This window comes from Pyxicephalus adspersus, chromosome 1 (genome assembly GCF_032062135.1).
Source record: "Pyxicephalus adspersus chromosome 1, UCB_Pads_2.0, whole genome shotgun sequence".
Classification (NCBI taxonomy): domain Eukaryota; kingdom Metazoa; phylum Chordata; class Amphibia; order Anura; family Pyxicephalidae; genus Pyxicephalus; species Pyxicephalus adspersus.
The window spans coordinates 30,259,299-30,273,111 of NC_092858.1; the positions used below are offsets into that span (position 1 = coordinate 30,259,299).

Genomic DNA, 13,813 nt, shown 5'->3' on the forward strand with positions numbered 1-13,813 from the left:
TACAACTGTTGACATTATAATTTATAATATGAAACATATATCAATTTACAAAAATCAATTAAAATTGATGGAAAACATGGTTCTTGGAACAGATGCTTACATTGTTTGCAGACCTTGTCTGCAGTTAGAGTGCAGACGCATACAGCCTGAATGTAAACAAAGCAATGTACACACTGTTCTAGGAATGAGATGTCGCTTCCTAAAGTATAGGAAAAGAAAAGTCAGAGGCAATATTTTACAATTGCAAAGCTGCTATGTGATACCTAGATATTATAAAAGAAAAATGTGTTTTTAAAAGATGAACAATCTTTTAGAATTTGAGTATTTATTCAGGGAGTAGATCTTCTCCTAATTCTTCATCAGCAAATTCCTCCTCTTCGACTTTTCTCCTTGCGGCTGTTTTTGGTCTTTCCACTTGTGGACCGAGAGGGTCTGTGTATGAAACATCTAAACATGAAAAAAATAAAGCCAATCATTAGAATGTAGTTATTAGTAGTCACATGGTATATTCCAGATCAGACTATAAAATACATGTGGTGACTGTGTTAATTTTCTTTTTAGGCTTTTCTTTTTGGATTTTATTTTCACCTTGTAATCCCTTCAAGTAACAGACTATCTGTCCTAGTGTATTTGATCCATGGCTGAGCAGCATTGTCACCCTAGGACTACAAAACATTCCATTTTTTTTAACATACCATAGAGGGGAGGGCTTCTGTCCTCATCTGGGAACAATGTAACTGATAAGAGCACAACACAGGCAGAGGGCACAGGAAGTTATTGGTTTACAGAGTCCCTGGCAGATGAAGAAGTCTGTTTTTCAGTTATCAAACAAATAACTTATGCTTATACCTGTATATTTACCAGATTAAAATGCAGGTACATGACATGCATAATCAGCTCACCTATGTCTTTGTTGGAGCTTGCTTCATATGGGTCGTTAGCTCCCGGCAGAGTTTTCAGTTTAGCACTAAGACGATCTCCTTTGGAGCTGGTGCCACTGCTCTGGCCGCTGTCTGAAATGATATCAGATGCAAAGTATTATAATTAATAATATCATCCTCATGCAGCACTACAAAAGGAATTGGAAATGACGTTTCTGATGTGTTGAGATTATGTAGCAGAATATGAAATCACAAAACATTCACACAGGAAAAAAAAAACATCACAATGGTTTCCTGATCAGTGGCAGTGAGCTATCACTTACTGCTGTCAGTTCATTGCAGAGATTCAGAGCTGCTGAGTTTAGTAATTGTTTCCAATAGTTTGTTCTGCCTTTGTGAAGGGTGTAAGTGAAACCTCAATCTTTACTTATAAAAGTTTGCATTTTGGTTGATGTCAGATGGGCGATTCTGCTGCCTGTGACAAGTCGTCATTGGGAGAACTTTTATTTATCTCTGTGGAATTGCTCTGCCGCTGGCACTGAGTCTTGCCAAATCTCACAAGTGACGAGACAGTGAAGGAACAACATGCCAGCCAGTGATTTCATAGAGACTGGCTGGAGGTCTTTTAATGATCCTGACAATATTGAATTGTTACCAGCATCATGAACGCCCATGTGACATGGAAGATCTAGTATAAGAAAAAATTTCCTGGGCACAATTGGATTCCTATGCTATAGAACAGCCTTGTTTCACCTTTTTACCATGGAGAAATCCTTTTAGGAATAACTTTTAGGTCTTGGGGTACCCTGCTATGTTACTACATCCACAGTTCACAGTATATCGCCATGAAGGTTAGTGGCAAGGATGTCTCTAACATTGCTGGTCACCATTACAGAGAGCCGAATAGATCATTGATGACAGTAAAAGTGGCCCGAGAGGCACAGATTTCCCATTGCTCAAGAAACCCCTAACAACCTCTGGAGGAACCCTGGATGAGAAATACTGTCAAGAGAAAAGCTAGGGTGTGTGCATGTGTACAGATATCTCCCAACATCCACTAAACAACTGACCGGGGATAACCACTGTCATTTCATATGGGGAAAGACGCAATAGGTACCTCCCGCTCATCCCCCCCATAAAACTGATGTGTGATGTGTGTACTGTACTCATTTGTTTTGGTGTCACTGGAAACAGGAAAGATCATTTCCAGCATCACATTTATTATTTCCAGCATCACAACAGTTATATAGCTTACAGTTTTAAGCACAATTTACATTATGATAGGGGAGACCTCCCCAGATGACTGCACTGTGATAACAGCCTGTGAATCAGTTCAAATACAACTTTCCATGAGAGATAATGTTCAATGGAAATCCAGTATTTTCTATGTAACTCACACTTATAACCAAAAGAAAATACCTAAACCTAAAGCTGTCACCAAATCTAAAAAGTGTGTGTATATCTTCCAGTATGGAACCCCTGACTTGGTGACCACCTTCCAAGAGGGAAACAGCATTAAATTTAGGGGATTTTATTTCTAATAAAAAAAACTTTGTTTAAATCTCAACTGCAGCCTAACTTTCAGTCTTGCACAAATGTACCAGATCCTCTCCTTTCCTGAAATTACATTGCACACTGTTAGCATCTCACAATAAAAGCTGCAGCAAATCTGGCTGAAAAACATTTAGTATCATTTAATGCTTTTCTCCCCAGGCCTACTGTCCCTGGACCATCATCACATATTGGCATTACTACGGCTTCTTTTTAGGCAGCCTTGTACAGTACCCTTTCAGAACCTCACACCAACAATGATCTGCCTGAATTACATAGTCCTAGGTGTGATTTCAATGGGTCTAAAATAAAGTAAGGAATGAAAAGTTTTATTTAGGAGTTTAATTAGCAGGTTTTTGAGGAGGTAAAGGCAGTAACAAAGGAAAGCAAAATATAAGCAAATTAAATTTTAGTTCTAAGACCTAAGCCTGCAATTTATCGGCAACACTGCAGAACTTACCTTTCATTTATTAAAACACAGAAGGTTGCACAGATATTTAATTATTACTGATACAGTGATATGATACAAGTTCCAGCAATACATCCCTAGATGACAGACACGAGGAGTTCCTTTATCACTACAACAGCAGGAAAGCACCATAGAATAATTTTGGGACACACATGTTATCACTTAAACATGCTGGCAGTCCCCTGACTGTCATGTCACTTTACACTTACAGTTTTTTTTTTACCTTTGGACACATATTTTCATCATGAAACATGACTCTACCAAGAGGGGCTAAAAAAAAATACAATACATGCCATTGAGCAGTGAAACATCTGGAAGAGATTGGGAATGGCACAAAGTATGAAAACATTTCATTCACTCTGACTCCTATAATAACAGGTGTAATGATTGGTAAAACAAGTGCTCTGTGCTTGATTATGAAAAGTAGAGGAGCAAATAAGTCTGCCGCCCATAGCAGCCAATCAGACTTCAGCTGTTATTTACTGATACAGGTTGGAAAGAAAAGAAAAAACGTCACCGATTGCTACATAGATGATGCCCTTTCCTTTCCTCCGGTCTCTGTACAGCACTCACATGTATTCTTCTCACCCTTCCCTCCTGATAATGCTTACTTTTGTCTGATATAATGGTTTTCTGATATGAGATAAAATATTAATTACCCTTTTAAATATACATGAAGCATCTTTATATGCAAATCATTTAGCTAATAAGCAAAGAGTCCCTTGGTGTCTGTTTAGCAAATATAACTATTTTGAACTGTACTGAATTTAAAGCATATGTTTGGGCAAAACAAAATACATGCAGATTATACATGCCCCATGTTTTATCCCTTTCAAGACATAGCAAGTACAAAAGTTGATCTGCCTGAAATGCACTCAGTCCCAAAGTCTTGTTATGGGCTGACAAACTCTTCAATCTACTCTCCAATCTCCATAACATGAAGTAGAGTCATACTGTAGTCCCATGATATGGACTGGGAGGGCAAATTACTTTCCATTAGATATTAGTATGATGTGAGTACCAGACACAGTGCAGCCCTGAATGTCTCATATTATTCACAGGTATTATTTACACTTATTATTACTTATTGATCAGATGTAATAAAGAAGGTCAGCTCTTGTGTTTTCACTTTGGCACTATAAAACTTTTTTTGTTTTGTCCACTTTGCTCAGCACTTTATCACAGATCGGTAGGGAGTAGATCCTTGGGCTGACCCTGAAAGCCGGGTGAAAAAGAGCGTAAAGCCTTAAGCCCCGTACACACGTCAGATTTTTATCGCCCGATAATCGGCATCAGCCAGATATCAGGCAAAAATCTGACGTGTGTACAGTCGGTGTCGTCCATCGTCCGAACGACCGTCCTGGCAGATCCACGGACGATGGACGACGAGCGATTCTAATGCAAGGGAAGGGGGAGAGCGTGCAGCAGGGTGCCGCTCCGTCGCTCTCCCCTCCCCTCTCCATAGAGCATGAACGGTGCTGTATGTACAGCACCGTTCATGCATTGTGCAGTCCCTTGTTGTTGGAAATGATCGTGAAAGATCCTTTCCAACGACAAAAATTGCAAGTGTGTACGCAGCTTTAGGGCCTGGCTTACCTCCACCCTTGGAAATGGGGTCTGTTCTGCCGCGGCTGGGAATGATCATAGCTCCCTGTCAGCAGGTTAATGTAAGGTGGGGGTGATGAAAATATAGGGCAGTGTTTCTCAACCAGGGCTTAGTGGACCCTGGTATTGCTCCAGAGGTTGCTAGGGGTTCCGTAAACAATGAGCAATTCATGGGTCAGTTTAAGTGATTGCAGTGATCTTTTTGGTTATCCGTAATGGTGACATTTTTCCCACTGGCCAGCAATGTATAAGATATTCCTCCTTCTGACCACCATGTTAATATATTGCAATCTGTAGATACAGTAATTATAGAAGGGGTTCCCTGAAGACATAAGAGTTATTCCAAAGGTTCCCTCATGTAAAAAAAAAAAAAAAAGGTTAAGAGTGAGTATAGGGGGCCCTCTGCTCTGGCAGATTGATAAACAACAGATCAGAACAACTGGTGTGCTTTCTTATGAGTAGATGACAGTGGGGTGCTGCCCACCCATCCTCCCTTCTGCCAAGAGCAGGAGCTCCACTTTATTACGGTCATCAAGCTATGAAAGAACAGGCCTGTCAGTGCAGTTTGCTAGTCACGCAAAATTAATTCAAGGTAGCAGTACAATATTTTCCTAAAATATGAACTAAATTAAAGTGATTTTTTCCTTTCAAATTAAAACAGTTCAGCTCCATGCTCCATCCAGAGCTGTGTGATATGCTCTTTTTCTGGGGTAAATATGTGCAAACACAGCACAAAAACTTTGATGACCTTATTTCTTTCATGTACTGTGGAATGGGTGGATGTCAGCTATTTTATATAAAACATTCTCTGTGTTTTTCAGGCAGATCTCCTGAACTGCCAACGGTATGATTTCTCTGTAAATGTTTTTATATTGCTTAACTGGCAGAGTGTGTAATTCTGGCACATTACACAACACAGCGCCCCTCATTCTGTGTACCTTATAGATCCCTATTGCTAGGCATATACCATGCAAAATTTTCACCTAATCAGACTATTGGTTAAAGTAAGATAATGAAACAATTAAAAAAAGCTCAATTTGCGATAGGTATTTGGGCAAAATGTCAACTAAAAAATGGCCAGGACAGATTTTTTATTTATTGGCTACCATATTAAAATCAAAATCACTTTTGTGTTATAGCTAAGATTTCCATTCATATATTGATTATAATTCAGATCAGTCAGGGGTCAATTTAAACCAATTGTAAGTGAGATTATAATAACAATAAAAAATAAGTAAAAGTTAAAATTCACACATTTTCTAACACAATACAATTTGAAAAATGTGTAACTGTTAAGTAAACATTGGGTGAAAGCATATTTATAAATAAGACCCCATGATTTTTAGTTAACATGTAAAATGGATCAATTTGATGGAAAAAAATAATAATTTTAGTAATCTGTGTGGTTTCTACATATAATTTGTAAATATATACTCAAAGTTTACAGCCATATTTGCTTTTTACATATGTTGACTGTGCTATATTATCTCATTGGTCGCTGAAGACACTGTAATCTAATCAAAGCAAAGTGAAACAGGTAAAAACAGCCTCCCAACTAATAAAAAGTCTCCTTACTTACCTGCTGCCTTGCTCCTATGAGAGTTCAAACCCCTGTTTAAGTGCCATACTTTCCGTGTCCTCACGAGACAGTGTTCAGATTTAGTTATTACCCAATGGACACCATTATAAATTCTAGGGTAGGGCAAAATGGGCAACTGCCCAGTGCCCCAATTTACTGAATCGCAGGGTGAAGGGAGCCGAAATGATGTGCATTTGGGGTCGCCACTTTGCATATTCCCAGAGTTCCCTTTTGTCTAAAAAAGCCTCTGCTGATAACTGTACCCGGGGGGGGGGGGGGGGATTCACATAATTTCTTAAATTCATAAGGCCTGTGGCAGTGCAGCAATACTGTCACAATGATGAACACAAGGAAGGTGGTGTGTTGAAGATGGAAGGGATGGGCTGAGCTCTCACACTTATGTGGAGGTGTTGGACCTTTCTCTATCATAATGCACCCCCCCTTTTAATCCCCTTTAATTCAGGACTGCCATATTATGAAGTGTTCAGCAATGTACAGAGCAAACAGCAAAACAGCAACTACATTCAATTTGCCCCTTCCAGCCATATTTCTTACAGCTGGTTAATGAGACCTATCATCATAGCAATAGATCAGCAATATGGTGTATGAAGAAAGGGAAAAGCAGCAAGTGTCCCTTTTCTTTTTTCCCCACAGGTATAAATGACTAAAAAAGTAATGCAAAGAGCAGCGATTTTGTTAACAGCCTAGGTGTGAGTTATATGCTACAGTATGAAAAGTTTATGAAAGTGCCAATTATTAATATACAGTTAGCTCTAAAATATAAAACAATTATAGATGTAAATGTTCCAGTTTCAGCAAAACCTAAGAGTTTTTTTTTTTCATTTCAGTCCAGCCTTCCTCTTCTCCCAATAAAGGTACACAGATTTTTCATTCCTTAACAGATGTTACAGGAGCCCCCCAAGTGTCAACACGAGAGGGTCAGATAGAAATGGAGTCAAACATTACTATTGTGGACTGCAGAGTCAAGCTGTTTCCACAATTCCCATTCACTTCAATAGTTACTTCATAGACCAACAGCCTGGGAGTGTTGTTTAGACCTCCTTTTACACAATCACTCCTTTGTATAGGTCTCTAGGGAACCTCTAGCAGGTCAGATATGATGAAACATTCAGTTACCATTTATCCCTGACTTTTGAATAGCTTAGCGCCAGGTAACTTTAGTGCCTGGAAACATCTTTGGTTTATTGATGTCCAATAAAAATATTTTATTTGCGTGGATATTAATTCTTCTCTATCGCTTTATATTACCTTGACGTGTTAAAAGTTTGTGTACTTAGATAGAAAAATGTGTTTAGGCAGCTATTTGCCTCTGGGAATGATTTTAAAAACACAATATAATAAACTTCAGTTGTAAAAAGAAATGCACCTCATGGCCAAGTTTAGTATCATCTGCTGGCACTTATGCCACTACTGTGCCCTGTAGTGATTAAACCAGTCTGCAAAAGGGAGAACAGGCATCCGACCCAACCAGAAGTGTGTGTCAGACATAGAACAGTGCAATAGTTCTTCAAGAGAATAAAGTTGGGACTTTTGCCTACCAAACTGTTTAATATTCTTGATCGTCTTTTAAAGGGTGACTTTTAAAGTACAAAAAAAAAATGGAAACAGATTCACTTTAATAAAGCAGTTTGGTCACCCACTTACAGCTCAGCCTGTTTAGACAGTAGAGGTTTTTTTATTCTGCTCTCTCATCTTCCACGTGCTAAGGCCATAGCATATGTGAGTCATGTGGGAATATCTTTCTCTAGCCTCTGTGGAATGACTTCCTTGTTGGCTCCAAATGCTGCAGAATTGACAAGCAATAGTATTGCTGGCCTCAATGGCAAGGCAGCGACTCCATGAAGACTGGAGTAAGGTATTTTAGTAATCGTGATGCTATGGATGGAACGCCAGCATTAACCACATAGCAAGGCTCTAAAATACATAGCACTGTACAATACAATATTGCCTGGCCCTTGGATGTTTTGGAAGCTAATATTGTACCTGTTCATTGTTATTGTTCTGTACTCCATGTCCATATCATGTATTCCACCATATATCCCCTGTGATGCTTCTTTATGAAACTTCAATAGAATTGTTGTTAAAGAAATGAAGCTTATATAAAGTCACTGTTCAGCAGGGTATACTAGAAGTAAATTGAATGCAAACATTGATTAAATTGTGTTTTATCTTGAGTTCAGATGTAAATGAAAAGGAAGTGTTTAAATACATTCTTTGAGTAACCAGTTCTCTAAACTACCTCTGGGAGTCAATCAGAGTTCAGGTAAAGGTATTGCTGGATTTACCAAATATTTGTCCCCTACGCCTCTCTTCAGCAGACCACATGACATTTGATCATATGATTGGCATTAGAGGGTTTGCAGGAATGTAAAGTACATAAGCAACATTTTTATAATGTGTATGCATTTATAGGATGAGGAGAGCAAGACTGAGAATGGTATTATTTATTAATGTTCCACTTTACTATGTTGGCACCTATGGGTACTGCAAATTCCTGCCCTTGGCTGTTGTTCATGTGGTCTGTATAATATCACGTAAACATGGGTTTCAAACAGCTGTCTGTGACCTACGTGCCCAGAAAAGGACTGGGAACCCTGCCCTGTAATGTCACATGAATTTCTCTAAAAGATGCTTGTGTTCAAGCCTAATCTCTTCAGACTGTACACATAAATCTCAGGTCATAAATAGAGGCAACCTGTCCTTACAAGAAATGTTCCTATCACCAGCAGTTATACACTGCTAGCTTGAAGATGTGGCTGCTGAAAAAAAAATAGTATTTATTGTGAAAAAGCTATCACTTCTGTAGATTTTATAATACTATAAATAGTTAGTGAAATGTGACTGACGTACTGTTTAACGCACATTCAACTCTTTGTTCAAAAAGCCTGCATTCTAAAAACTGTATGATCCAAGGAGTTCTAGAATCCATATTATAATAATATTATATTATAAGAAATGAATAAATAAGAAATAATTGATACTATTAAAAACATATACACAATGCTGGTGCACATTTTATCCTACTGTTGCTCTGTCAGCCATTACTACTCAGCTGAATAATGACAGAAACACTAAGTGTGAATACATGTGAAATGGGATAACACCAACTTCCTATGAATTATGTTAGCTGGTGGGATCATTGATCAGAATTACATGCTAATTGAATTATGTGAAAAGAAGAGAGCCAGAGCTCAGCTTCTATCAGAATACAACTCATTCTGGCATTTATGGTTTAAGAGTGGTAGCACTCTTAAAATCTAAAAGGGTAAATGAAAGTACATCCAAGTTTGTGAAGTTAACTTTTAAAACCCAGTTTATTATTTTTAAGAACTTTTTAGGTCTTGCCCAAAACTGTGATAAACATTTACACTACAATGAACCCATCCACTTCAAGGACTGGTCCATAATATGTAGGTAATCAATTTTGTTGGCTAGGGTTTTATGCAACTCTGTCTATTAGAATCTGTTTGTCCGCATTTGACTAATACAGCTGGATTTTTGTTCCCACTATAAAATCTTTTTCTGGGAGTCCATTGAGGAACACTGGAAGTCTTTAACTTTTAGAAAATTTTGCCGTATACGGGACTGTGTTGCCCAGTGTACTGCTAGAATTTCTCATTACCCTTCTATCCAAATGCAGTTCAACTAAGAAATATACAACACAGCAAACACATGCTAACAGTGACTTTGGACTGTAGCCCGCAGCTCCAAGAGGTATCTGAATGACTTTACTTTCAAAGTTGTCATCAGATGAGGCTGAAACATCTACCAGGTAAAACATTAGCACAATAAAACACGTGAAAAGAAGACCAGGTGGCAGCCTTGCTATTCTAGGATTTCATTTTTAAACAGTTGCTTGATACTGAAAAACCCCAAAACACTCAAAGTAGAAGTGTGCCTTTAATGGAAAGAGTGAAAAAATGGATGATGTTCTGCCTGAGCCAACTACAAATGGTGGAGTCAGGATTTCTCATATAGCAGCCATTCCCTTTTGTGAAGATTTTGTTTTCTATGCACCAACACAATCCTACATTCAGTAAACAAATCTACTAGTGACCTACAGCTTTTATTTCTTTATCAGTAAATAATGGAGGTGTGAAGCCAGTGTCCACATCAAATGTTAATTAAACCTACTACATTGTACTTACTGTAATACAGTCATGTTTGTTCCAGAATTTACCATTTTGTGTCACTGTATGCAACTGTCATCTTTACCATGATTATATGTCATGTTATATCATAAATTTCTTTATAAAATTCAGATTTGGTAAAAAAAAAAAGAATTTCGATGAGTATCATGTCCAGATTGCACCTACCACTGCTGGCACTTCCCTCTCTGCCATCCTTTCGACTCCGGGCACTACTGTCTCTGCCAGATCTTACTCGCTGCAAAGAGAAGAGGAACCACACTGAACTACACCAAATTATAAGGAGAAAGCGTACATGACAAACTGAGAATAGAAGGCGCTAGTTAAGATGCTTTTTATTTAGGTTTTCTAAGCACAGTCAAAAAATCCCAGAAGATACCTTTATTCATCTATAAACCCCCTTCTGTGGGGATATTCTAAAACTTTTAACGTTATCTTGAATTTCCAAGCTCCGACATGCCCCACCCTATGACATACCCTACAAACAAATGAATATGTCCTAATAGCCAAAAATAAAACTCCTATTAGCTAAGGAAAATAAGAAACGGGGGTAATTGTATGTGTTAGATCCCTATTAAAGTATGAATCCCAGATAAGGAGGTGTTTTCTGGGCACACAAAATAGGATTTAAAGGTAGGGCGGAGAGAAGAAAATGCTTAATATTCAGAACCTTACAGTGTCAAATGTTTATGGTCATTCAAAGAAAGAATAATTTATAAAACTTGGAGTAAGGAAAAAATGTAAACCAATGTTAGTTAAATGTAATTTATGTTTAGTTTGCAAAACACTGAACATGTATATGAGTATGCACAGAACATGCATATGATTCCTTGTTACTGATAATCAGTAGTTGTGCCGTTATGGTTTAATAATCTTCTGATCTAATAGTACATACCCCACATTTAGTTTTTGTCATTTACTTGAGCTGAGGCTCTGACAATCTATTATTAAGCAGCAGCATTTTAATTTGCTATATAGAACAAATCAAAAGACAAAAAGAAATCACTGTTATACAGTTGATATAATGTAGAAATGTAAAAGGTATGGTACAGCTGTAAATATGTGAAGAGCAGGCAATCCACAAAAGGGAGTATATTTGGAAAAAAGGATAAAGGAGACCTGATAAGGCATAATCCACAAGCCTCAGTGGATGATAGTAGTGAGTCTATGCATGCAGTCGTCCTGTGGTTGCTTCGCCAGTCACTGCTTTACAGGAAAGAGGTAAAAAAGAAAGCCACTGTTGTCTAACATGCACATTACAAGTTGTAAGACCCTTAAGGTAGCTGATATAAAAAGATTAAATTTTGGTTTTGTATATATTAGACTAAATTTAAGTTTGGCATAAACTAAACAATGCATAAACAAGCCACCCCCATCGTGAAGCATGTTAGTGGCATCTGAAAGAAAACCTAATGCTGTCTGCCTGCATCTTCAGCTATGGAAAAAGAATTGCTATCAAGCAGAACAAGGAGCCAAAACATCAAGAATGGATAAAAACTACCATGTAGTTCAGATCTACATTCATAAGTCTTTGCATATTTATAATTCCTATACAACTGGACAGACTGTGAGCAGTTTAGCAACGTGTAACTGGGTAAAACTGTAATTTCTAAATATGCAAAGCTGATACATATTGGTCCACACACCTAACAGCAAGAAGAATTTTAGGGTCTGTATGCTCACGCAAATAGGATAAAAAGAAAGGCAGAATTCTGAAAATATGGAATGCTGGCACACAACACAGCATTGAGACATATTAATAGCTTTCATCCTCCACATTTACTTTCTAAGCTTGTAATAAATTCTCCATGGAACAACTGACATATTTCTGAGACAAAAGAACAGCCTGGAAGGGAGTTTACTGACTGCATGCATCCTGATATGAAAATGTCTGCTAGGGGAATGATGGGAATATAAAGCTAAAATATATTTTTTTTATTCTTGGCTTTATAAATATTCCATGAACAGTTAAGGACATTGTTCTTTTTGTGCAGATTGGGAGCAAGAACAAAAAAAAAAATGAATAAACGAGCAGAGCTGATAAATGATTACGTCTACCTATGATGATGTGCTTTGTGCTGAATTGCTTAAGCAGAAGTATCTCTTGATACTTCTCATTTGATATACATATACCACTTGCCAAGAATGTCTACTTTAGCCAAACACATCACTAATGTAATTTATTTTGCAGAAAAATATTTCAAATCCAATTTTGTTGGAATTACAATTTTAATGGAAAAGAGGAAACAAAAAGATGACCTTATTTTTGGGAATCTTTCCTTACACTATCCAACCCAATCTGTATTGCTTAAACTGCAGAAGGAAAAAGTAAATCAGGAGCATATTTAATGTATATTATTCTAGTTCACATATATTTAAAACCTTTTTAATTAGAAATTAGCCACTCAAGTAAGTTTTACCCTAGTTCACTTTATGACTCATTTGGGCTCTGTTTGAATATATTGAATAGACATGCGTGACATCTCTGCATTAGAGCCAGGGAAAAACTATGCAGAGGATGAACTGCGTAATTTATTCCTTATGTGCACTTAGCTGGTTTTTCTCTGAAAAAGCTGGAAAGAAGATTCTAAAAGGGAGAGCAAATAAAACTCAGCAAATTGATTATATTTTATATATTAATATAAAATATATATATTTACACACAACATATGATTACCTGTTCCTTCAACTCTTTCATCTTCTCTGCCTTTTTCAGCTTTGTTGCATATTCTTGGACTTCTTTTAACCCAATATCGGTGCAGAGGCGGACCAAGAAGCGCAGACCTATTCACAAAGAACACAAAGATGCCATAGAAACATCAAAATCTGCAATCTGCAAGTATATTTTATAGTACAATTAGGCACTATGACAGCCATATCTATCCAGCCATGACTGAAATTTTCTTGTGTGGAAGAGAGTTCTTCTCATGGCTGGATTTTATGTATCACCCCACGCCTGCCTGATACCTACATTTTCTCTTCCATGGTTTCAAACACCAGTTCTGACCGTTGATGCTATAATACCATTCTGATTTAGCAGTTTGACCTATATCTAGCAAGGTAGTATGTTTCACTGTACATACTCGAAAATGGCTTGGTGTGTCTTGAAGCTAAACATGGGCCACCTATCACATTCTTGTAGAACCTGTTTTTTGAAGAATTGCCTGAGACTCAGACTAGCTCCTGATAATGAAAATCTTTATGAAATGCGTTATTGCAATCACTGGCGTTTACAAAATGGGACTGGAGCGGTCATCATTCTAGCAGTATGTGATCTGCAGTGACTGCATAGATGCAGTGCAGCACAAAAATCATTGTTATAACATCTGGCAATAAAGACGCCAAATTTAAAAGTAAGTGAAGAAGATGCCTTTCAAAGTGTCCTCATTTTCACAGGTACAGAAGAGATCCAGATAAGCTGAATGCGAATGAAGAAACATTTAAAAATGCCTGGGATTGTAATAACAGCTGACAAAACACATACAAAGACACGAAGAAAACAAAATATTATACTGTATATATATTGTTGTTTAGTATCTAATATACATTAAAAGAACTA

At 37.5% G+C, this 13,813-nt stretch overlaps 1 protein-coding gene across 1 annotated transcript in view; it reads right to left on the minus strand.

The window, feature by feature from the left end:
- The window catches only part of IFT88 (intraflagellar transport 88), a 37,271-nt gene continuing 23,458 nt past the window's right edge, over positions 1-13,813 (minus strand). Inside the window, exons 18-21 of the mRNA XM_072405106.1 lie at positions 12,932-13,038; positions 10,423-10,492; positions 903-1,013; positions 1-447 (exon numbers count right to left, since the gene is read on the minus strand). Of these exons, the coding sequence (XP_072261207.1) occupies positions 326-447; positions 903-1,013; positions 10,423-10,492; positions 12,932-13,038 (410 nt within the window). The 3' untranslated portion in view covers positions 1-325. The remainder of the gene's footprint in view (positions 448-902; positions 1,014-10,422; positions 10,493-12,931; positions 13,039-13,813) is intronic.